The sequence below is a fragment of the Delphinapterus leucas genome, chromosome X (genome assembly GCF_059928025.1).
Source record: "Delphinapterus leucas isolate spDelLeu-1000000601 "Yukka" chromosome X, BTC_Dleu_Yukka2, whole genome shotgun sequence".
Taxonomy (NCBI): domain Eukaryota; kingdom Metazoa; phylum Chordata; class Mammalia; order Artiodactyla; family Monodontidae; genus Delphinapterus; species Delphinapterus leucas.
This window is the reverse complement of record NC_143150.1, coordinates 117,133,261-117,159,997: the sequence shown is the minus strand read 5'-3', so window position 1 is coordinate 117,159,997 and position 26,737 is coordinate 117,133,261. Positions and strand designations below refer to the sequence as shown.

The 26,737-nt window shown below is 45.0% G+C and overlaps 1 protein-coding gene across 6 annotated transcripts in view; it reads right to left on the bottom strand.

The window, feature by feature from the left end:
• ADGRG2 (adhesion G protein-coupled receptor G2) overlaps positions 1-26,737 on the bottom strand; it is a 112,619-nt gene that overhangs the window by 53,317 nt on the left and 32,565 nt on the right. For all 6 annotated transcript variants that reach the window (XM_089904733.1, XM_089904736.1, XM_089904732.1 and 3 more), the window contains exon 2: positions 17,650-17,768. In XM_089904733.1, coding sequence (XP_089760859.1) covers positions 17,650-17,767 — 118 coding nt within the window. In that variant the 5' untranslated portion in view covers position 17,768. The remainder of the gene's footprint in view (positions 1-17,649; positions 17,769-26,737) is intronic.

The following is a 26,737-nucleotide window of genomic DNA, read 5'->3' as shown; positions in this document are numbered from 1 at the left end:
TGGGACAACAGACACTCTTACAAGAACTGTATTTTTCAGATTTTACTATAGAACCAAAAAAATGACTGAAAACATTTCTACTTCGGCACAGCCAAAATGTGTTTACTTGAGCTGTGACCATCTCACGTCACAGTGCTCAATAAATACTCTGACACAACGTTTTTATTAAACAATTGATAATGACATCCCTAAAGAAAACTTCACCTCCTAGCTGGTGGAATTTCCCAAAGTGCAAACGATTGGCAATTCTAGGTGGGCCTTGGCCAAAACGGGAAGTGGGTGAAACGTGGCCTTGATTCCCCAGCCCCTGGGTCTTGCTCCTCTCCCGTCCTCACACGGTACCACTCACCCGCCCTCTTGCCCCTTAACCCCTCCAGAATTGATCTGGCCTCTCTCAGAGGTTAACAGACAGTCCCTCCCTTGAGGATCTAGGAGATGCATTTTGGAGTGTCCATAAATGCCCTAGAATAGAATGCAAATTTGTGTGTATTCATATGTATTTTTTTCTGGGAACAGTAGAGTCCCAAAAGGGACTCTATTTTAAATTAACAAGCATGTATATAGCATTACTGTGACCAGGCACTTCATAAATATTAACTCATTTAGTCCTCATAACAACAATACGAGGCAAGTTACCCCATTTTACAGATGGGGAAACCGAGGCACAGGGAGGTCAAATAACGTGTGTAATAAAGGGACAGAGCTAGGATCTGAGCCTAGGCTTTCCAGCCCCACTATACTGGGCTGCTTCTCATCTTGGGCTGTGGTCTAAAACAGTGAAGAGCCACTGACCTGCTGGTCACCCACCCCATTCCACTGGGAGGGATGTATACTTTAGGAAGGAGGAGAGCCTTGAAATAAACTGTTTCTGACAGGTGGGGGTTTTAGGGCATCATCCCCCCTTCCCAGCCCCCCTGAAGTTAGACACATAGACAGTAATCTAGGCTGCCCGTCAAGGCCAGTGCAGATAATGGAGTATTTGGGTTGTGCTTTCCATTATAAAATGCTAGCCACAACTTGGGTTCACTCTACTTCTGAAGGCTGGTAGCTTCTGGAGCTTTTTCAGTCTGAAAGGTAAATACTGCTTAGTGTTTCAGGGGGCAGGGAGGGAGAGAGGCAAACTGGCCTCTATTGAACACTTATTACAGTGGCATTATACCCATGCTTCTTCATGGAATCTCCCCACATGCCCGTGAAACATGGCCCTCTATTCAGACCTCATCTCCCCCTCCTCTCCCCTCACCCAACCACTCTGGTGTCCCTGCTGTTCCTCCAGCACACTGGGCATAGTCCCACCTCAGGGCCTTTGCACTTGCTGCTCCCTCTGCCTGAAATACTTTTCCCACAGAGAACCCCTTGGTTTGCCCTGCTGCCTCTTTCAAATGTTGCTCAAATATCACCTTCTCTGAGAGACTGATCCAGACCACTCTATTTAAAATCACAACACTTTCCCCCTTTGCCCGACCCTTTCCATCCCCTTACTCACAACACTCCTTGCCATCCAAACAGTATGTATATATTTATGTATGCGTGTATTTATGTATGTGTGTACACACACACACACACACACACAGCCCTAAGAGGGGGTGTCTCCTAACATTCTGTGCCCTAGACCCCTCACTTGCCTCATCCAAGTCCCAGCCCTGTGTAATATGTAAGATTTTGGGACTTCCCTGGTGATGCAGTGGTTAAGAATCCACCTGCCAATGCAGGGGACACGGGTTTGAGCCCTGGTCTGGGAAGATCCCACATGCCGCGGAGCAACTAAGCCCATGCGCCACAACTACTGAGCCTGCGCTCTAGAGCCCGTGCGCCACAACTACTGAAGCCCACGCGCCTAGAGTCCGTGCTATGCAACAAGAGAAGCCACCGCAATGAGAATCCCGTGCACCACAACGAAGAGTAGCCCCGGTTCGCCGCAACTAGAGAAAGCCTGCGCACAGCAATGAAGACCCAACGCAGCCAAAAAAACAAATAAATTTTTTTGGCCCCCAAGAACCAATTTTCATTCCCATGGGGGCGAAGTGGCCCCCATAGAGAATGCACACTCCAGGGCTATCTCCGTTTCCTCCCGAAGAGATCCAGCTTAAGGAAAGCAACATTTGCCTGGGTGCCCCTCTCCTCCTGGATCCCCACTAGTGTCTCGGGTGATTCTGCTGTTAGTCAGCTGACATGTTCTTTCACTCCAAAGCACCTGTCATTTATGGGTAGTGAGAGTTCCCTGTGGTAGATGTTTAAGTGCAGAAGCACCTGGAAGTGGGGGGGTGGGGCACCAGTGGGTAGGGTACAGAAACTCTTCCAGTCTCCCTCAGATCACGCCACTCTTTGCCAGCTGACAGGTGAGCAGTGACCCCCTTGGCACCTTAGCTTAGGTTCTCCGGGGGTGCGGAGCCTAAGGTAAGGACTTGGCTGCACAATGGACTCCCCATTCTCCCCAGCCCCTGGCACAGAACAATATTTTTTTTATATAGCTATGAAATAAACGAGGAGGGTGATCTATAGTGGGACGGCCAGACAGCAGGCTACTGCAGTAGATTAGCCAAGACATGATGACGACTTGAACCGGTGCTTGGGAAGCTGGCATGAAAAGAGAGGTTCAACAGACACTTCTAAGGTAAGATGAGAGGATGTAGGGGATGTTGCGGTGAGGGAGAAGCAGAATAGTTAACCTATCAAACCCCAACAGTGCAGATGACATTGCTCTGAATCCCTCAAGTGCGGCAGGAAGGTTAACAAATAACAAATGTTGGCGAGGATGTAGAGAAAAGGGAACCCTCGTACAGTTGGTGGGAATGTATATTGGTGCAGCCACTGTGGAAAACAGTAGGGAGGTTTCTCAAAAAGCCAAAAATAGAACTACCATATGACCCAGCAATTCCGCTCCTGGGTATATATCCAAAAAAACCCCAAAACCACTAATTCAAAAAATTCTGAAGCAATTAGAACAGATGGCCTATAGCTGTACTGTTCAATATGGTAGCCACTACCCACGTGTGGCTATTTAAATTTAAAGTTAAATAAAATTTAAAATTCAGTTTCTCAGTCACATTTCAAGTGGCCAATGGCCACATGTGGTTGGTGGCTACTGTACTGGACACATATAGAACACTTCCATTATCACAAAAATTTCTATTAGATCATGCTGGTCTCTAGTGATGACGGCTATAGTTTTTACGGAGTTCTTACAACGTGTCAAATGCATTTCAGCCATCTGTTTTACATGCATTAACTCACTTAATCTGCATATAACTCTATGAGAGAGATACTGCTACTTTACAGATAAGGAAACTGAAGCACAATGATTAAATACCTTGGTACAGTCAGAGTTAATAAATGGAAGAGGTAAGACTTGACCCCAGGAAGTCCAGAGCCTGTAGTCTTAACCTTACACCACATTGTGGAGGTCCCAGTGGCCTGGGTTGGCACAAAGGGAGTGGGCAGCTCTGGTGGAGTCTCCTGACTACAAATGACTCTCTCCTGATTGGACAGTGATAATCTGGTAGTGCCCAGAATAGCCTCCTCCAGCTTTCTTAGATTGTATGAACCTGGGTTCATACATGATCTCAAGAAAGAAGGGATGCCTAGCCTATCCCACCCCACCTTCCAATGGCAGAATGAATGAGATGTGCCAACTACTCTGCCTCATTAGTTAAGGTAAGGCAAGTTGCTACAATAAATAAACGCTGAAATCTCAGACACTTAAAAAAAAAAAAAAGTTAATTTTCCAGGTGTGAAGTCCAATCAGCAGCCTAGAGTGGAGGGTAGGGTGGGACAGAGAGAGCAGCATCTGCTCCATGCAATCATTCAGGAACCCAGGCTGACAGAGGCACTGCCATTTTCAACATGAAGATTCCAAGTTTGTTCTGGAGAGCAACATCCACCCAGGCAAACAGGTGGGAGATTTTTTTTTTTTTTTTTTTTTGCGGTACGCGGGCCTCTCACTGTTGTGGCCTCTCCCGTTGCGGAGCGCAGGCTCCGGACGCGCAGGCTCAGCGGCCATGGCTCACGGGCCCAGCCGCTCCACGGCACGTGGGATCTTCCCGGACGGGGGCACGAACCCGCGTCCCCTGCATCGGCAGGCGGACTCTCAACCACTGCGCCACCAGGGAAGCCCCAGGTGGGAGATTTTTAATGGCTAAGCCCGGAAGTGGCAAACATCATTTCTTCCCCACACCCACTGGCCAGAACTCAGCCACATGGCCACTTCTAACTGCAAGGGAGGCTGGGAAATGTAGTCTAGCTGTGTGCTAAGGAAGAAAGCTTTGGTGAACTGCCAGCCAGTCTCTGCCACATCAGACTTAATTTGAGTGTTGTAGAGTAATGATACCCATTAAACTAATGATAGGTCAAAATTAATGCTAAAATCACTCTCCCCGGTCATTTTCTCTCCAGTTCTTTGCCCTTATATTGACTAGGTCAAAAGTCAGGGAATCAATATGAATCAGAGGAGGGGGAGTCCTTGCCACTCTGAGGCTGAATATGAATCCCCCCTTCTTTGTGACACACTTCCCCAGCTTTGCTCCTAGCTAACATCCATAACATGTTTTTTTCATAACCCCCAACTGTAGAACTCCTATGTGACAAACCAGTTCTGTAAACAGTGACATACTAGTAAAAGCCACAGAGAACGGCTGAATTATGGATATTCTTGCTGCATCCTTAGTTGAAAAAGTTGTATTTTTGAGTTCCCTCTGTTTTGAAGCCATGTAAACCTTAACCTCTGCTGTAGCACTTCTGGGTAGAAGATGCTTAGGAGGCCCTTAGGCCTCTGTACGTTGGCGGCTCCTGTTCTACTGTTTTCCCCTTCTATTGTCTTTGGCTTGTCATGAGCTTTGAAGTCTGATCTGGGACTCCTCACTTTTAATAATGTGTAACTCTTGAGTTAGTAATCTCCATGTGGATAAAAGGCCCATGTCCATATATTTCCAATGGATGAATGAGCATGCCTCCTTAACCAACTTTAAATGTGATTAAGAGACTAGGCTCTTGAGAGAGAGGTCCAAATCCTTGCTCTGCCTTGAGTAAGTTTCTGACATTTCTCTGCTTATATTTCTTCATCTGTAAAAATGGGGGTGATTACTTTGAATGAAATTATATTACATTTACAAAGTATTTTTATCACAGTTCCAACAGTAAGTTGTAATTATTATTTTTTTTTAAAAATGTTTATTCATTTATTTATTGGCTGCACTGGGTCTTTGTTGCTGCAAATGGGCTTTCTCTAGTTGCATCGAGCGGGGGCTACTCTTTATTGCGAAGCACAGGCTTCTCATCACGGTGGCTTCTCTTGTTGCAGAGCATGGGCTCTAGGTGCGTGGGCTTCAGTAGTTGTGGCACGCGGGCTCAGTAGTTGTGGCTCGTGGACCCTAGAGCTCAGGCTCAGTAGTTGTGGCCCATGGGCTTAGTTGCTCCACGGCATGTGGGGTCTTCCCAGACCAGGGTTCGAACCTGTGTCCCCTGCATTGGCAGACGAATTCTTAATCACTGCGCCACCAGGGAAGTCCCTGTAATTATTATTAATTCACTCTGCATGATTCTGTGTCTTTGGATAGTTTACCTTTATGTAATAAACTGGTTTTTTTTTTCTTAAAACAAACAACGTGATATCAGTAATTTGCAGAGGGGCGTTTTTAAAAAATCATAAAGATAGTTTCTTTCCAAGATTTGCATGTATGTGATTTCCATTCTAACTTTAAAACATTCCTATCTATTCACTAATGCTTGATTAGTGAGAATATCTATTACAACACTGTGTTCATCTAATTCAAGTTTCCATGGGTTAGCATCATAGGAAGACATCTCCTAGAAAGACCGTGGGGTTCCATCACTTTGTATTACACATCAGGAAATGGAAGTTCATAGAAATCCATTTCAGAGGTGAAGGAGACTTGAAGATGACCTAGTATAATATTGTAAATCCAGAAAAGTGGCAAAGGTAGTGACTTATACTATATTTCTTTACTTCAAAAATGGTTTATTTACCCACAATACACTGCATGAGAAAACAGAGTGTGATGTTTGCTTTGTTTGAAATTATATCTCTCCTGGTTTTCTACTACTGATCACAAACACTGGATGCAGTTATCTTTGTTGTCTTTGCTCAGCACAAAAATGGGAGGAAAATTTTACTTAAATAAACCATTTGAAAGATAGTATCTTTTAGGACTTGGAGTTCACTGGGAGAAAAGAATTACAACATAAGCCATAGGTCTGGAAAAGACTAAATACCAAACTAGTCCAAGCCCCTCAGTCTACAAGGGAGGAAAGATGCTCAGAACATGAAGGGATTTGCCCAAAGCTTATTCACTTATTCCAATTTTTGAAGGCCAATTGTATGCCAGGCACTGGGGTTATAGCAGGAATAAAACCAAACCCCTGGCCTCAGACAGAGTCTACATTTTAGTGATATTATGCAACTCACTTGAAAGTTTTAAAATTCTACTTTGAAAAAAATCCTATGACTGAAAGTTCTTCAATAATTCAAACTCATCCCTCCTGCCTGTACACCAAAACCCAGAATTGGTTAGCCTTTACTGTGAATCCAAACCAGTAACCAGTGTAATGACAAGGCATATTTTACATTAGGAGCAAGGCAAAAAAGGCTACAGAGTTGAGACACAAGACAGCTATGTGTTCAGTCCTTGTTTATTCAATTAATCAGATAATTATAAGCAATTCTCATTTATTCATCAAAGCAACACCACCACCCATTTGATAGTTTTCATTTCTCTCGTCCTTAAATTAACAAAATTCTATACTATACTAAATACTAGAGCAACAAGGGAGTAACTTTTACTTTATGCTGTGTGCATTCCTGAAGGGAAAGAAGAGGGAAGGGTATAGGTCAAATAGGACACTGATGTTAAAAACAAACACAATTGGGCTTCCCTGGTGGTGCAGTGGTTGGGAGTCTGCCTGCCGATGCAGGGGACACAGGTTCGTGCCCCAGTCCGGGAAGATCCCACATGCTGCGGAGCGGCTGGGCCCGTGAGCCATGGCCGCTGAGCCTGCGCGTCCGGAGCCTGTGAGAGGGCCGTGTACCGCAAAAAAAAAAAAAAAAACCACAATTGCCACAGACATTGTTGCAAAAGCACTCTCAATCTATCTTGATGGGTTTCTTTTACAGCGCTGTGATCTTGTGAACATGAGGCTTCTTGCCAAGATCAATCTGTTTCTTGTTATTTCCTTGAAGGAAAGCTGTACCCACATCAAGGTACATTTCAACAACATGTTCTCTTGGAACAACTTACTTCTTAACAGATTAAATCAGCGGAACTATTGCTTTTATTCCTCAGATCTCTCTTAATCTTTATCTAGTCCTTTGGAGGTACAAACCCATCCCAGGATAAATGAATATGGCAAAGTTTCAGTCAAAGTCATGTAAAAAAACATTTTCAACTGCTTCAGGGACTAAACGCTGAGGAAGTGGTTAAGGACACAAGTTCTAAAATGCCACCACTTCTACTTTCCAGCTGTGTGAACTTGGAAGTGACTCAAACCGTCCAAGCCTCAGTTCCCTCATCTAGAAAATGAAGGATTAACACCTGACCGTAACTATTATCAGGATTCACGGAGGTAACGCACGAAGCATTTAAAACGATGTGACACACAGTAAACCTTTGTAAAGTTAACTCTTAGATGTGTTAGAATGCTTTCAGAGGCAAGTCGCAGAACGTTCAGTTAAAAGTATCACAAACATTAAGGACATTCAATTAACCCACCTAACAAGAACTCCAAAAGCGGACAGTTCTAAGGCTGGTCCTACAGCTCAGTGATGGCAACAAAGACCCAGGCCTTTTCCAGCCGTCGGTTCACTCAGCCTCAGGATACAGTTAGTTCAGGGACTCAACCTTTCAAAAACTCAGGTTATCTCCACTTTCTCCTTGCACTCCCTAGCTCCTCTCAGTGTTTTTAAGATGGCTACCACTGTTTCAGGCATCAAATCCAAACACGAAAATGTCTAGGCACAGCACTAGCCAATAGAACTTTCTACAATGATGGAAATATTCTATATCTGCACCGTCCAGTACGGCAACCACTAGCCCCATGTGAACACTGAACACTTGAGATGTGACTTAGTGTGACTGAGGAACTGAATTTTTAATTTCACTTAATTTTAATTAATTTAAATTTAAATAGCCACATGTGCCTAGTGGCTATCATATTGGACAGTGCGTGTCCAGAGTAAGAAGAGAAACTCTTTTTCATTGAGTCTCAGGAGTGGGGATGTTTTCCTAGAAGTCCCCCAGCAGATTTTCCCAGGTGTCTTTTTGGTCAAAAGTCAGTCACAGGGCTTCCCTGGTGGCGCAGTGGTTGAGAGTCCGCCTGCCGATGCAGGGGACACGGGTTCGTGCCCCGGTCCGGGAAGATCCCACACGCCGTGGAGCGGCTGGGCCCGTGAGCCATGGCCCCTGAGCCTGCGCGTCCGGAGCCTGTGCTCCACAACAGGAGAGGCCACAACAGTGAGAGGCCCGTGTACCGCAAAAAAAAAAAAAATTCAGTCACATACCCGCTCCTAAATCAAATATTGGCAAGGAACGGCAGTTCCACGGGTGGCTTAGAATAATCAGGATTTACTCCTGAGTGCGGAAAGAGGGGAGCACCCTACGAAGCCAGGCTCAGCCAGCAAGAAGAAAAGCAAGGAATGGGTGTAATATAAATGATCAGTACTAAGTGCCGCACCACTTCTGCACTGTCTAGATCAGGAAGGAGTCTGTAAACTACAGTCCATGGGCCAAGTCCAGCCCACCAACTGTATTTGCAAATAAAGTTCCACTGGCTCAAAGCCACACCTATTCATTTACATATTGTCTAGGGCCGCTTTTGAGCTGCATGGGCAGCGCTGAGTAGTTGTCACAGAGGCCATAAGGATCACAAAGCCAAAATATTTATTATCTGGTTCTTTAAAGAAAAGTTTGCCAACCCCTCATTTAGAGGGACATTCCTCATGGTTAAAGTCACCCTTGTTAAAGATCTTGGCTAAAACATACTCCTATAACCAAAAGCAAGCACTTCGTGCAGGCTGGTGTACAAGAAAGAGTTCTGGAGAGCTGCTTTCAGCACCTTGATACTGTCTCTTGCTGGGTAACCTAGAAAAGTATCCTTTGCTTTGCGCTTCAGTCTTCTCATCAGCAAAGTGGGGATAATACAAACTTCTCCACCCACCTCAGGGGGACATGAGGAGATGATGTATGCCAAGGTGCTCTGTAGACCATGAAGACCTACAGAAATGTCCAGATGGGTTGCTACCGCTGTTCTTAATGTTCAGTGCTATGTGCTGTTGCCACTGGATCCTACAAAGAGACACTGGGACTTTTCCACGTACAACAAGGCAAGGATAGCACTGGCAACTGGGATATTTACCAGTCAGCAAAAGCCATGTCTGGAGCTTTTATCAATATGGAAATCAAGGGATTCACTGGCTTCACTGTAACTTTAAGAGCTTTCGAAATCACGTCAAGTTAAAAAAAGTAGTCTGGAGAAAATAGGACTTTTAAATTGTTTCCAATTTCATATTAGGAACTTTGAATAGGAGAGCAGCCTTAAAATGGGATTGCAGAGATGAGTGGTTCTTAGTTCGAGGCAGACCTCAAGGATCCCCGGTATCCCAGGACAACAAATCAGGAATCCAAAGACTGATCCTACTGGGTAATCGAACTCACAATGTCAAAGTGTGAAGGACTCTTAACAGGCAATCAGCTGAGCCCCTTCATCACATGGAGGAAAGGAAATACATTCCTTAAGGGTAATTGGAGCCAATGTACAGCCACCTCACTGAGGTCTACACAAAAGTTTAGTGGAATATATGTTGTATCAGAACTCACTGGGTTCAGATAAGGATAATGCTGGTGGTGTCAGCTGAGGAGAGCAGTCCATGTTTCAGTGTATCTCTAGGCTTTAGACTAGAGCCACAAATCAAAACCAACCAACCAGCCAGTTTATTGAGCACTTACTATGTGCTAACACTATGGAGGATAGAGACAGGACCTGACCAGATATTCCTTCATACCTGCAAAGATAAAACCGGGAGGAGGAGCAGAATTCAGGATATCATGATGGCCTTCACCACTGCTAGCAGTGTCCTGACACATCCTAACTGTTCAGTATGGATGTTTTAGAGTTAGTATAAAATGTATAGACATACGGGGCTTCCCTGGTGGCGCAGTGGTTGAGAATCTGCCTGCCAATGCAGGGGACACGGGTTCGAGCCCTGGTCTGGGAAGATCTCACATGCCACGGAGCAACTAGGTCCGTGAGCCACAACTACTGAGCCTGCGCATCTGGAGCCTGTGCTCCGCAACAAGAGAGGCCGCGACAGTGAAAGCCCCGCGCACCGCGATGAAAAGTGGCCCCCGCTCGCTGCAACTAGAGAAAGCCCTCGCACAGAAACGAAGACCCAACACAGCCAAAACTAAAAATAAATAAATAAAAATTAAAAAAAAAATCTTATAAAATGTATAGACATAATTTAGATGTACAAACAATAGTGACAATAAACAAATTAAAAAGAAATCCTTGAGCTTTCCTTTGATGTCGAGGATGACTCCATCTTGTTTTGGAGCCTCCATTCCAGAGGTACAGGAAAGGGATCCTTAAGCCTGATGATTTAAGGTAGCTCTCTCTTCCGCTCTAAAATGGTCTCTAGGTAACTCAATGTCTTCCAGATAAATGCGCAATCTTCGTTTTCCCTCCTCTTCCTTCTGGTAGTCAAGATGGCTTCCAGGTTAGGAATGGGGTGCCAGTGTTCTGCACAGCACGGAGGAAGGACCTACATCACCTCGTGCTGAGCCCTGGGTTCTCAAGGGTCTCTCCAGGGATCCCCCTCACCCTGCAGGGTTCCTGGGGGTCCAGCTGGCATCCACTGCTGAAGGCTGTGTCCAGTGCGCCCCATGTTCTAGTCTCTCAGAATCCCACCCTGGCCTGGGGGGTCCCTCTCTTGCTGACCTAGGTCCTCTCGGCTCTCACCACTGGGTGTCTGTCACATCCTCCATCTGGCCCCTGGTCTCAGCTGTCCACACCGTCATCTCTGCAGCCCTGTCCCTGCCCCTGGCTCTCAACAGAGCTACCCACTAGGAACACGAGGGCAATTTTGAATCCCTTCCCTGTCACACAAGAGATGAGAAAGACCTGGAGAGGACACCACCTCCAGCCTTCACTCTGCCTAAACACAGTGTGCCACCATTTCTCATCTCTGCCGCTGCCCCATGTTGACTTACAGTCCACTGTGAGGGGTTCTCATCCGGAGTTCTAAGTGGAAAGTGGGACACAATGTCCTCTGCTTTCAGTTTCCCCCTCAACCCATCTAGATTCTCTATCATTCCTTGTCACCACTTCTACCTGCCAGGGAAAGAGTCAGGGCCCAGCAGAAGTGACCTCATGCCTGTGTGGAATTTTGGGGGCTTGGGAAATTGGCTGAGTATCAGATCAGCACTATGGTATTTATAATCGCAATTTTACAGACAGAAAAGTGAGAGACAAGGAGACCAGCACTGGGTTTGGAAAGAAGAACAAAGACTTGGATGGACAAAGCATGAGACGGTAAGAGGAGACAAGCCAGTGAGGCCTTGGACAAGGGGAATTAGAGAGAAATCTATCACTAGAAATGCCTTCAGCACAGAAAGATCTAGATCCAGCCCAGAAAGACAGTAAGTTGGGATTATAGCTCATGAGGTCACCAAATTGGCTCAAATGTGTACTTGTTTCCACATGGGGACGACAACTCTGCAAGAATGAAATTATAACCATCTTCCACTAATATGTCATCTCACGCTCTGGAAAACAGTTGTACCTAAAAGCAGACCTTCTTGGAAGACAAAAAAAAGCAGTGGAAGAAAGGAAGGAAGGAAGGAAGGAAGGGAGGGAGGGAGGGAGGGAGGAAGAAAAGAAAAGAGGTATTGGCACAGCCCAAGAGAGCTAGAGGCTAGAGGTAAGTTACCTGCCAAAACTTATTTGGGCTTCTGGTAGACCACGAATGACTCCATCGAACATCACCAAATTACACAACTGGAAGTGTCAAGGTCTAAGGGTTTTCTCTATTGGTCAGTGGCCTAACAAGAGAGTGTCAGTCCGGGGAGAAGATATGGGGATATATGTATATGTATAGCTGATTCACTTTGTTATACAGCAGAAACTAACACATCATTGTAAAGCAATTATACTCCAATAAAGATGTTTAAAAAAAAAAAGGGAGTGTCAGTCCGATCCCTCCTCACTGTCAAGAGCCACTGAGTCATCTCTCAGGCTTCCAGGGTGAAGCTACTGTGTTTGCAGTCCAGATACCCCAGAGCCAGGGGCAACGGCTGCTCCCTGGCAGTCTACTTCAGGCTCCCTCTCCCTCTTCTCTCCGTGCCTCAGTGCCACGTTCATTCAGTCTTCACTTACTGGGCAACCTGGTATAGTATGAACAGTACGGGCTACTGATTCCAATGGGGGATCCTCCAAGCTGTGTGACTCTGGGCAAACGACTTACTCTCTTTGACACTCAGTTTCTTCATCTGCAAACTGAGACTTAAAATATCTACCATAAAGGGTTTTTGTGAGGATTAAATGAGATGATCTACATCACGGCCTGCCCCAGAGCAGGCCCTCTGCCTGCTTTCACCCCATTAGTTTCCCACCCACCTTGCCAAATCTTCATTCTCCCTTCTCACCCGGCACAGACCATGTGCTGAAACGACTCATGATGCAAAGGAAGTACATCATGACATGATACAAAGTGACAAGCATAAAAAGACATGGATAAACAGAAAAGGGAGCACTGGCAGAAGAAATTTAATTCTTATGAAGACGTGAGGGGAGGTTTCATAGAGGCAGTAATACTGGGCTGGACTTGGAAAATGAGTGTGTTTCCAAATGGGGATGACCCCAGGAAGCAGAGGGAGGGAGTAGGGGAGTGAGGTAGGGAAGAGAGTAAAGCCAATAATGGGTACATTAATTAGCACACTGCTACTATGGGCAACTGTGGCCCAATCCAACAATCTCCTAGGTGTATAGAACACACCTTAGCATTGTCCCACCAAGGGACAAGGAAGCTGGCATAGGTAAACACGAACTCCCATTCTTCACTGCTTTGGGGTATTAACTCCCCGGCACTACTAGCTTGTTCCATGTACAGGCCAAGCATGGGCGCATGGGTACAGATCATTCTCAGTCAGGGAGACATGGGAGCCACCAGCACGTGCAGGATCTGTCTCTAGGTGACCTCTGGGTGGGCCAGGGGGAGATGGGCAGCGCACCAATAGCATCTGCTACAGGTGGCTTAACATTTAACTAGACTCACCCACGGATTTGGCCAAAGGCCGTATGTTAAAGCCCTATAGCACTGACTCACGCTTCAGGATTTAGTTACAGTTTGTACTGTTCTCATGTGTCATAGTCATGTCCCTCCAACTGGAGTGTAAATTTCCTGGAGTCAGAGATGATGTCCTCTCAGCAGCCAGTAATGCTAGGCACACAGCAGGCACTCATTACCACGCAACTGATTATCCAGTGTAGAAGTAGCAGGTCCCCTTGGCCTTCATCAAAGACCAGACCTAAGCCATCCTGAACCGAAAAGAACCTGCCTCAGTCCAAAGCTGTTCAGAGACATGATGCCTATAAGCCATCTGGATGATCCAGTCCAATGTCCAGTCCAAAAGTGGATTCCACCTTGATGTTTAACCTACAGCTACACAACCACCAAGCACAGTACACACCTAGTGTAGCAGAGAGGTTAAGAATGCTGAAGACAGGATAGCGTAGTGGCTAAACACACAAACTTTGGGTCAGATGGCCTGAGTTCGAATTGCAACTCTGCAACCAAAATGTTTAACCTAGGGCAAGTTGCTTACCTTCTTTGTGCCTCGGTTTCCTGTAAGTCTGTAAAACGGAGCCTAATACTAGTGCCTACTTCAAAGAACAGCGGCTGGCACAGGTAAATATTATCAGAGTGATTATTAAATAACATGAATACTCTTAGTTGGAGTTCTGAAAGACAATAACGAACTCCTATTTAGCCCTTTCCAGATCCCAAAACACTTCATTCAGAAAAACCTTTGCATATGCAATGTTAAATGTTATATGTCAATAAAGCTGGAAAAAGAAACAGAGAAAAGAAAAAGAAAAACCTTTGCCATCATGGAGGTTCTTTTTCTTTTTCTTTTTTTTTTTTAAACATATATTGAGCCTTAACAAGAGCCCAGGGCTTCCCTGGTGGCGCAGTGGTTAAGAATCCACCTGCCAATGCAGGGGACACAGGTTCAAGCCCTGCTCTGGGAAGATCCCACATGCCGCGGAGCAACTAAGCCCATGCGCCACAACTACTGAGCCTGCGCTCTAGAGCCCGTGAGCCACAACTACTGAGCCCACGTGCCACAACTACTGAAGCCCACACACCTAGAGCCCGTGCTCTGCAACAAGAGAAGCCACCACAGTGAGAAGCCTGCGCACCACAAGGAAGAGGAGCCCCCGCTCACCGCAACTAGAGGAAGCCCGTGCACAGCAATGAAGACCCAACGCAGCCAAATATAAATAAATAAAATATTTTAAAAAATAAAAGATAAATAATGTTTTAAAAAAAACAAAAAACAAGAGCCCACTGGGGGAGCTCAGGATTACACCCATTTTAAAGATGAGGAAATAGAGTCCCATGTCAGTCTACTGGCAAATAGAGATCATACAAATAGCAGGTGGCAGGCACGGGGAGGGCTCTAACTCTAGATCTCACCACCTTTCTACTATATCATGGGGCACAGTAATGTTTCAGCCAATTCTTTAAGACTGTGGCTCTCTGAGACTGCATCAGCATCACCTGGAGGGATGGTTAAAGCACAGACTGCTGGACCCCACCCTCAGAGTTTCCAATTCAGCAGGTCTAGGCTGGGCCTGAGAATCTGCACTTCTAAAAAGCTCCCAGGTGATGCTGATGTTGCTTGTCTGGGGGCCACACTCTGAGAACCACTGCCTTAAGAAATCAATTCATCAGAGAGCCAGAGCAAGAAATACATTCAGCGACCTTAGCATCCACACAGGTTTTCCCTACTCAGGCTGGTTTCAGAGCCATGAAACTCTCATGTTTACCTGCCCCATTTTCATAATTTTTTTTTTTTTTTTTGTGGTACGCTAGCCTCTTACTGTTGTGGCCTCTCCCGTTGCGGAGCACAGGCTCCGGACGCGCAGGCTCAGCGGCCATGGCTCACGGGTCCAGCTGCTCTGCGGCATGTGGGATCCTCCCGGACCGGGGCACGAACCCGTGTCCCCTGCATCGGCAGGCAGACTCCCAACCACTGCGCCACCAGGGAAGCCCTCAACTGTGTTTTAATCTGTTGCAAGTTTTCCATTTAGTTTGTGTGCATCTGTGTGTGTCTGTTGTATTTATGCCGTTGTTTGCTGCTAGTAGATATTTGCTTTATCCAACAAAGATTCCTTGGTCTTGCAACTCTCTTCTAAATAAGTAAGGTATTTCTCTGTATGTCCTTAATAATGTCTTCTTAAATACTGATTTTTTATATTTGCATAGCACTGTATTCTTTTGGCGGTTGTACTCAAAGATATTGCAGCCCTGGGGTTTCTGGACTTTTTATCGCCTTCCTCAGGTACCTTTTCCCATTCTCACATAAGCTTCTAAGGATCCTCTTTTCTGAAATGGATGCTGCTTCATTAGGGTGATTCTGTATCTCCCTTAAATTTCCATGCAGAAGTGCCTTCGAGTAGGTACTTTTAAAAACAAATAGGGGCTTCCCTGGTGGTGCAGTGGTTGAGAGTCCAACTGCCGATGCAGGGGACACGGGTTCATACCCCGGTCCGAGAAGATCCCACATGCCGCGGAGCGGCTGCACCCGTGAGCCATGGCCACTGAGCCTGCGCATCCGGAGCCCGTGCTCCGCAACGGGAGAGGCCGCAACAGTGACAGGCCCGCGTACCGCAAAAAAAAAAGAAAAATAAATAAACACCAGAAACATACCCTCACATATATGGTCAATTAATTTTTGACCAAGGTGCCAAGACCACTCAGTGGGGAAAAGACAGTGTTTTCAACAAATGGTACTGGGAAAACTGGATATCCACATGCAAAATAATGAAGTTGGATTCTTACCTTACAACGTATACAAAATGAACTCAAAATGGATCAAAGGACCTAAACATAAAAGCTAAAACTATAAAGTTCTTAGAAGAAAAATAGGGAAAAATCTTCATGACATTTCTTGGATATGACAGCAAAAACACAGGCAATAAAGTAAAAATAGACAAATTGGACTTCATCAAAATTAAAAACTTTTGTGCATCAAAGAACACTATTAAAAGAGTGAAAAGGGACTCCCTGGTGGCGCAGTGGTTAAGAATCTGCCTGCCAATGCAGGGGACACGGGTTTGATCCCTGGTCCAGGAAGATCCCACATCCTGTGGAGCAACTAAGCCTGTGCGCCACAACTACTGAGCCTGTGTGCTGCAACTACTGAAGCCCGTGTGCTCTAGGGCCCGTGCTCCACAACAAGAGGAGCCACCACAATGAGAAGCCCGCACACCACAATGAAGAGTAGCCTGCACACCGCAATGAAGAGTAGCCCCCACTTGCCACAACTAAAGAAATCCCGTGCACAGCAACGAAGACCCAACGCAGCCAAAAAAAAAAAAGAGTGAAAAGACAACTCACAGAAGGGGGAAAATATTTTCAAATCATATATATAATAAAGGATTAGTATCCTGAGTATATAATGAACTCCTAAAACTCAATGACAACAGAAAACCCCAAACAACCCAATTCAAAAATGGACCAAAGATTCGAATAGTCATTTCTCTAAAGAAGATACACAAATGACTAATAAGCACATGAAAACATGTTCAAAATCACTAATCATTAAGGAAATGCAAATAAAAACCACAATGATACCATTTCACATCCATTATCAAAACAACAGAAACTAACAAGTGTTGGTGAGGATATCGAAAAATTGGAATCCTGTGCCTTGCTGGTGAGAATGTTCAATGGTGCAGCCTCTGTGGGAAACAGTTTGGCAGATCCTCAAAAAGTTAAACATAGAATTACCATATGACCCAGCAATTCTACTCCTAGGTATATATACCCCAAAGAATTGAAAGAAGGGACTCAAATGGATACTTAAACACCAATGTTCACACTAGCATTATTTATAATAGCCAAAAGGTGGAAATAACCCAAATGTCCATCAACATTGAATAGATAAACAAAACATGTACATACAATGGAGCATTATTCAGCCTTAAAAAGGAATGAAATTCTGGATCATGCTACAACATGGATGAACCTTGGAAACATGCTAAGGGAAATAAGCCAGACACAAGAGGATGAATATTGTATGATTCCTTATACTTACATGAGGTACCTAGAATAGGCAAAATCATAGAGACAGAAATAACAGAGGTTACCAGGGCCTGGGGGGAGGGGGGAAGGGAGGTTATTGCTTAATGGGTACAGAGTTCCTATTTGAGATGATGAAAATGTTCTGGAACTGGATAGTGGTGATGGTTGCACAAAACTGTGAATACATTTAATGGCAGTGAATTATATACTTAAAAATGGTGAAAATGGTAAGTTTTACGTTATGTTTTTTTTACCACAGTAAAACAATCCCAAATAAACACACACACACAGAGATAAAATAGGAAAAAGATGAAGGAAAATGGGCACCTTACCTTCCAGGGATGTAACCACAGTGACATGAAGACAAATGATGACAAGGAATATCTTGAACATCAGTAAAAGTTCCTCAGGTCTCCCAACATGGCCACACTGCCTGCCAGAGAAAAGCATCCTGGAATAAAATAGGGGGACACATCATCACAGCTTTGCCATAATCACGACACAACAATGCCCAAAAGGCCAGTTCCTCAAGCAAGACAACCTGCAACCTGCTTCCTTTAAATTACTCTAGTCCAGAGAATTGGCAATGCCAGGTGGGCACTGGCTACAAAAAGCAAAACCCATGTTTATTACGGGAGGCCCATCCAGTGGGATATTATAATAAAAATGATAAGCAAGGTAGTCCATGTAGATTTATGGAAAACATCAACACATGCAAAATATCAAGAAAAGAATTTAAAAACACAAAATGCTGAGTATATATAATGATTACCACTATATAAAGGCTGGTTAAAAACTATGCTAAGAATCAGAAGAGGTCACAGAATCTTATAAATGATCTATCCCATTTATGTCATACCGTAAAAGGATGGGTGTGTTGCATTTCCTCTTTATTATATGTTAATTCATTATCATCGCTTACATTTTTAGTAGTGGGGAGGGCAGAGTCAACATTTTTTAAAAAGTGAAGTTTATATCAATACTGAATTTTAAAGTCTGATTTACCATTCGTTTATTCATTTCATTCCAACGAATAATCATCAAGGGCCAATATATACCAGATGAGATGTGTGGGTTAACTAGGCAGCAACTAGATGAAATACACATGGGGGAGGTGGGGCAGAGGCTGAGAGGAGCTCGGCACGTGGAGAAAACTGCAGGTGCTAAGGCTGCGTGCGTCCGTTCCTCTCCCAATGGAGGAGGTGGCCAACGGAACCCCGTGACAGGCAGTCAGCACCAGCAGCAGGCGCTGGCGGGGGATACTGAGGGAGGAAGAAGCCAGCGAGGAAATCACACGCCACCCACGGGGCTCGGGCAGTGAGAGCCCACGGAGCAGGCTCCTTCTACATGGCCACAGGGGAAGGGGCCGGGACAGACCAGGCCGCGTGTTCTCGGCTGCCAGAGCTCCTGGCCACAGGGCACCCAAGCACCTAGCCACCACCGCAGCTTCTGTTGGCCTGAGATAGAGTGTGCAGGCACCGCGGTGAAGGCTAAAGAGCATGGGATCAAAGGTCCTGGCTCTGCCACACAATGTCTGAGTGACTCTGGATAAGTTATTTCCGATGGCCAAGATTCCCCATCTAGCGAACTGTGATAATAGCACCAGCCTGATAGTGTCGGTGTGGTGAGTAAACAAGAGATCTGGGCACAGGGGCTGGCACTGTGAAGGTACTATAAATGCTAGCTAGACCCTTCAGTCAGTCAACAAATAGCTTTTTTTTTTTTTTTGCGGTACGCGGGCCTCTCACTGTTGTGGCCTCTCCCGTTGTGGAGCACAGGCTCCGGACGCGCAGGTTCAGCGGCCATGGCTCACGGGCATAACCGCTCCGCGGCATGTGGGATCTTCCCGGACCGGGGCACGAACCTGTGTCCCCTGCATCGGCAAGCAGACTCTGAACCACTGCGCCACCAGGGAAGCCCAACAAATAGCTATTTTGTACCTCATATGTGCAGGGTAAGATAGTGCAGGGATTGCAGGGATAAGGACAAAGAAAGGTGGGAATAAATCACGATTTCTCAGTCTCCAGGAAAAGCTGGCAATCTTTAAGAATCCTATAATTTAACAGCCATCGCCGGTACCAGAGGAATGATTCTTTCCTTGGACAAGGCATGATAACGCCTTAGAGCAGGAAGTGAATCCTTCTCCTTCCAAAGAGGACTTCTATTTTTAAAATCAATACTGTAAATTGTATTATATATTAATAACACACTATGTTAATAAATTATAAAGTGCCTCTGGTTTCTCTCCAGCACTTTCATCCTCTCTGTGTTCATAATGGCATATTACTGACCCTCCCGAATGAGTCACTTGAATGATAACGTCGTTGTGCAAAGATAAAGCAATGTCTCTCTGGAGGAAAATTTAAGTGTCTACTACAGCTACACACAATAATAATGATGAATCTCTGAAATACAATGTTAGATAAAGGAGCCAGACATAAAGGAATGCATGTTGTCCATGATCCCATTCAGATGAGGAACAAAAGCAGGCAAAACTAATCGATGGAATGAGGGTGGGAGCATGGTTATCCTTGGAAGCGGGCAGAGGATACAACAATTAGAAGTGGGCTCAGTGCGGCTTCTGAGGTTCAGGTAATATTCTGTGTGCTGGTTACATGGTGTGTGCAGTTTCTGAAATTCATTGAATTATACACTAATATATATGTCATAAAAAGTTTCATATATAGGGCTTCCCTGGTGGCGCAGTGGTTGAGCGTCCGCCTGCCGATGCAGGGCATGTGGGATCGTGCCCCGGTCCGGGAAGATCCCACATGCCGCGGAGTGGCTGGGCCCATGAGCCATGGCCGCTGAGCCTGCGCGTCCGGAGCCTGTGCTCCGCAACGGGAGAGGCCACAACGGTGAGAGGCCCACGTACCGCAAAGAAACAAAAAACAAAAAAAAAGAAATTTTCATATAAAGTTTAAAAATTAATCTATTTTTAATTTTTAACTCAGCTCCCCTCCAAAAGCATTCCCCCCCCCTTTTTTTAAGCTATATTTAATGAACCTCTACAAAAAAACTCTCCTATACAAATGCCTTAGGTTTGACTCTACCTGAAATTCACAGAGCTGACTTAGAAGATTTACTACACAAGTATCTAATTTTAGCTCTGGAAAGAGTATCAGAGCAGTCTGTTTCTGGAAAGGAATTCAGAATTCACCTAGCTGAGACCCTTATTCTACAGATGTAGAAAGAGGCCCAACGTGTTCTAGGGGATGGGTCAAGGTCATCTGGCTGTTTGGTGGGACTCCTACTCTTTCTACCAGGCCACAATGCTGGCCTCCTGGGAATTGATCTCCTTGGAAGTAAACTGTTTTGAGTTCGTCAGGTGAAATAAATCAACAAACTCAAAATGCTATTATAGAATTTTCAAAATTTCTGCAAACCCATTCTTGAGCTTTGCCAACTTCTAGGGTAGGGCCTAAGTGGTGTATAAGATATGGTCAAAGTTAAATTAGTCATGGCACTGGGTGACTGGTTAATATGTGCTGTGACTTGGGCCTCCGATCAAAATAAACCATGCTTTTCCACTGAAGAGAGCTTGTACTCAGCTCCCAGATGACGGCAGGAAAGGGCACAACGAAGGGTGATTCCAGTAACCATCCTGAAAAGAGAATATGGCTCAGGAAGAACTTACTACAGACCTGGCGCCACTGAAAAGACTGCTTTCCATTGTCCATATTCCAAGCCTGGAATACGTTTCCTCAAGGCTGAATATATATTTCCTAATAGGAGAAGAAGTGTTATGGTATTTAAAATAGTGCCACTCCTACTGCCTTCTGCATAAACTAGAGAACATCCTGCTGGGTCATGACGTCTCTGGGATCACTGATTAAAGAGGGAAATCTATAGATTTTGAAACCCTTACTCATTATATATAAAAGTCATTTTTATCTTTTTCAGCTGGAACTTCTCTTCATCTTCTGGTGCAAGTTGGGTTGCTTCAATGCTATCTACGTCAACAACAAAGATGAATAGCCACTGGTTCTTAGCAAAATTTCAAGGTGCTAAGGATGGCTTGTGAGATAGCATCCATTACAAAGAAAACTATTTGCTAGCATTTAAACAGTAAAATCTAGACCTTGACACTAGATAACCACTCATTAACGATTACCCCAGGTTCATGTTTTGTGGTTGTAGACTCTGATGTAAATGGCAACCCCTAGGGTTGAACAGTACATAAGCTACATGACTGAATGCCATGGCCCCGCTTGTACCACTCCAAGAAATTATTCTGGATCTCTTCAATTTCATTAAATAGTACAAGTATCATATTTTTTAAAATGTAGACCATCGGTGCAATCTTGAATGGTAATAAATGATAAATCTAACTTCATCTAGGTATAGAATAAAGTTTAAAAGGAGGGAAATAGCTTGATACCACTGCAGAGCAGGTCTGGGGAGGGTCATTCTGTGCTACCACAGGTTAACTGATGTAATCTGATTATACCATGGCTGCAATGATGTATGCAATTATCAATATTTTAGACCTGAGTAACAAGAGGTGTGATTATTGCTCCCTAAGTGTTTTAGAAAATGTTACGCCTTTGAGATATTTACACTGATTTATAAGTGTTGGCTAACAAGACTAGCACAAGGAGGACTTCCCTGGTGGCGCAGCAGTTAAGAATCTGCCTGCCAGTGCAGGGGACACGGGTTCCAGCCCTGGTCCTGGAAGATCTCACATGCCGCAGAGCAACTAAGCCCGTGTGCCACAACTACTGAGCCTGCGCTCTAGAGCCCGCGAGACACAACTACTGAGCCCGCACGCCACAACTACTTAAGCTCGTGCACCTAGAGCCTGTGCTCCGCAACAAGAGAAGCCACTGCAACGAGAAGCCCGTGCACCGCAACAACTCCTAAGGAACTTATTACAAATTGGAAGACAAGCTCAAAGCCCGCTTGGGGGCTGACCTTGTTAATGTTTTAGTAGCATGTATTACTGCTCAGTCTCAGGTTTCATTAACTGCATCACAGGGGCACTGGACAATGAAGTGATCGGATCTGAGGAGGGATGGTCTCTTCTAGAGACCATGCTTCATTAGCTATTTCTTCAGTTTTTGTGACTTAACTTCCCTAGAAACTAAACTCCTTGATATCAAGGATTGGGTCATTTATGTCTCTTGCATCCCCAAAGCCAGAGGCAGAATTCTTTCTCCACGGAGGGGCTAAAAAAATAACTCTCTACTGATATGTTTGGCTCAGAGTTGGAAGGGGGAGGCGGAGGCATTGGCAATGACCTGAGTGAGGGACAAGGCAGATGCACGCTGGGGAAAGGAAATTGTGTGCCCACCCAGGACAGAGAGCACTGCTGACAACCTGACTTGTATCTTCGAGAATATTCCATCATGCTTCACTTCAAAACCAAAACATCAGTACAGCTCTTAGCTCAAAGATGACAGTCACTTCACACTATGATATCCCCTCATGTGAAATACAGACATAAAGATAAAGAGGTGCAAGAGGTTAACAATCTATAGGGTGATCTTGGAACCAACTGACCTACTCCTGGCTTCAGTCAATGAGCCGTGAAGACAGAAGTTCAATGCTCAAGGAGGATCCAGAATATGAATTTAAAGAGGAAATAAGGAGTCATGGTGAGTTTCTATTGATTATATGCTCTTTAAGAGGAAAAAAGAAGTAGTTTTTAATAAAGCCTAATATGTCAGGAAAACTTCATTAAGCAATGTTTAAAGAAGGCAAAAATGAAAGCCGAGCATGTTGTCCTGTCCTAGGATGAGCAAATTACAAACACATGTACCAATATTCAACGTGGAATGAATGTATGATCAACAACTGAAAAACATTAAAATAATCAAACAAGGAAACAAATCAACTTCAAGTATGGAAATAATTTCACTTCGTATTTGTGCAAATGAGAATTTTCTACATAGGGGTTTTTGATGAAATTTCACAATTCAAGTACATTGCCTCTTCCAAAACCTTATGGATAACCACAATAAAGCATGCTGAGTGGTTCCTGGTAACCAAGTTTATTAATAAACAACATGAGGCTCTCTTTGCTCCCTTGGAACACTTTCAGGTAGAAAAATAGGGCAAGCAACAGTGAAATTTGTTTTGCCCACTGAATGAAACAATTAAAAAGCCTAATAATACCCAAAGCTGGAGAGCATGTGGGGAAATGAACTCTTGTTTACACTGCTGGTGGCAATGTAAACTTTGAGAGAACAGTTTAGCTATGTTTTGAATTTTTAAATGTGCATACCTTTTGATCCAGAAATTCTAATTCCGGAGATTGTCCCTACAGAAATATTGACATACATACACAAAAATATACAAACAAATACTGTCATTGCAGCTTTGTGCAAGGGGGAAAAGCCTAAGTCTCCATCAGTAGATGAATAGTTAAAAAATGATGGTCCATCCATATTCTGGAATATTATACAAGGCTTAAAAAAATGAAGTTGATCTATATGTGTTGACACATAGAGATTGTCAATACATATAAGTCAAGTGAATAAAATCAAATTTCTTAATAATATAGATACTAGGATATGTTAAGAAACAAACAAAGCTATACATATGTATGCTTATTTATATAGTGACAAGTATGGCTGCATACAAAAAAGCCTGGAAGGAAACCCACCAAACCTCCACAGAGAGGCGTGTGATGGGGGAAAGGACGAAGCCCAAAAGAACACCGGCACATGTTCATGTATTACTTATACAATTACGTGTATTTCTTCTAGCAAAATGCATAACAGAGGGAGGCTGGGCCAAGCCATCCAGGTTCTCCAAACAGAACTCGTAAATCAAGCTCGGAGGGGGGCTAACTAGGAGGTAATGCCATCACTTGTTCAGCTGGATACCGTCTCCCCTGGCCCTGCTCTAACACAATTAGAAAGGCCCCACTGAGAGCACAGACTTCTGGTCTCAGAGCCAAGAAACCAGCTTCCCAGCCAGGGAGCAAGAACTCACTTGAGTAAGTTGTGGAAGAGAATGTCAAAAGCTATGATGTGAAAATGGCTGATGGACACAGAGGCCTAAACTTAATTAAAGAACTGTGCATCCGTCGGCCTCTGGATCCCTCTTTGCCACTATCGCCACAGCACGTCCACCGTCCTTTATCTCCGCGAGGAACTGAGCAGGACAGAGTGCCTGCCAATGTCTGGGCTTCTTACATCATTGAAAGGAAAAGGCAAGTCACAAAAGGAGCCATATTGACTTATGTAAGACAGGGCACAGGACAGAGAAGTTTCTCAGAGAAGAACAGCAAACTCACCAATTGCTAGGATTAACTGAAACCTCCCACAACTGCAGACTCCACCAAACCATGACATCAGGAAGTCTGGAAAGGCATCCAACTTCCTCTATTTATCAAGCTGGCTAAAACCCAGGGTAATACCAGCATAACCAGAAAAAAAGAAAAAAGCAAGAAGACTGTACAAGTGGTTTGGGTGGGAAGGAAATGATCTCTGTATGTACTTAGAGCCCTGCCCCAGCACCGAGGAAGCTCTCAGAGAGGCTGCATCCAGGAATTAGAACTCCTGTGCTCACAGCCTGCTCAGGGGCCCTGGGTGCTGACCACAGGGCCCACACATCCTGGAACAATCAGCAAAACAACGGGCAAAGGGCACAGGTAACAGCAGCCCCAGACAGTTTCCCACTGTCCTCTTGGGTAATGTGATGCTGGTCCAAGAAGGAACCAAAACAAAACAAAACAAAACCCAGTGACATGCAGCATCCTGAGGGCTCGGCGCTTCATTTACAACCTAATGATTAATCACTGGCCCAGACTGAGGGGCAGAGAGTGGCTCACACTTCCAGGCAATGACACCAACACCATGGAAGAAAGGACCAGAGGACAAAGGCCTTGATAAATTGAAAATGAGAGTAGAAATAAGCAAGGAGAAGCTTCTCCACACTAGTAGGAAAAGCAAATTGCACAGACGGAGAGAATGGTGAAGGTTAGGCTTGTGGGCATATACAGGAGAAGGTCAGGGATATGCAGGTCTTGGCTGTAGAGTGGTAGGTATGGCCATCGAGGAACAAACAAGAATGGTTCTCAAACCTTGTGGTGGCCCCATTACTGATGGGAGCCCGTCTAAAAGGACCTTTACCTGCACAGACTGGTTTGTTCAGTTCTGGATGCCACCATTCAAGAGGAGTTAAATTGTGAGATGGCTCTGAAAGACTTCAAAGATAATTCAACAAAACTTTACCAAATGCCTACTGTGTGCCAAAGAACAGGGCCGCTCTGTTTGGGTGTGCCAAGGGCACTTGGCCAAGAGGACCATTAGAGGCTGAATGCAGATGGCCAGGCTTTCTGGAAGCGCAGATGAACTGGCAGCGGGCTCTGTCACAGGCACAGCGGAAGCTCCAAGGAAGGGAACCTAACCTGTTGTAGGGAAACGGATCTGGGAGAGTTTCCTCAAGGAGATAACAGTCATGCTGCATCTTAAAGGATGTGCAACGCCCTTTACGTGAAGCGATGGGAATGGGCATTCCAAAGAGAGGAAAGTACCTGAACCAAGACAGAGTCAAAGACTGGCATGGAGTAGGCAGGGCTTAGAATCTGTTTGATGTTGCTGAAGCATAACAAGCAAATCAGAGAATGGCCAGAGGGGACCTGGAGGAAAGGAGCAGACAACCGATGGAACGTATTAAAATTTTAACCTGTGAATAGACTGGGAACAATCCACATTGCATGTCCACGTGGAGGTTACGATGGATTATGAATATCCACGATGTATACAAGGCCCTCTGAGAAAAAACCATTGCAGCGAGGTGGTTTTCGTCTCTGCCATGGGCACAAGGTGATGTCTAAAAGGTAGCTTAAACCACATTCCAAGGGATTTAAATTAATAAGAGGAAGAACGTCCTGATATGGAGCATTGTTCAACTGTAGAAGTGACGAAGAGAGCTTTTGGAATTGCTTTCCAAAACATCTAAGAAGATGACCTCTTGGTCACCCTGGTGAGGCTGCGTCAGAGATGGAATGAACCAGACCAGGGAAAGGAGCTGGTGGACCTCTTGCAACTGTTGGTCCGATGCTCTTTTTCTGCAGCACTGAACACTTTCTTTTCTCTCCTCCCCTCTCTCCAGTCTTCTCGTCCCCTCTTCCCTTCTACTCTCCTTGATCCCACAGTTTCCCTCTTTTCCTTCCCTCCCCTTACCTAGCTTAAGGCTTCCCAAATGTATCCCAGGGGATAGAATACTGCTGGTTACCTCTGCCCAGAGCTGGAGAAGAGGGTATTAAAGAGCACACAGTGAGGGACCCAGTTTCGAAGGACCCTGATCAGCAGACCCAACCCTCTGGGTGAGGCTACCACAGGCCTCAACCCAACATGGTGGAACTAAAGGTGTTTCAAAACTTAGGGCATGCCGGGACGTCCTTGGTGGCACAGTGGTTAAGAATCTGCCTGCCAATGCAGGGGACACGGGTTCAATCCCTGGTCC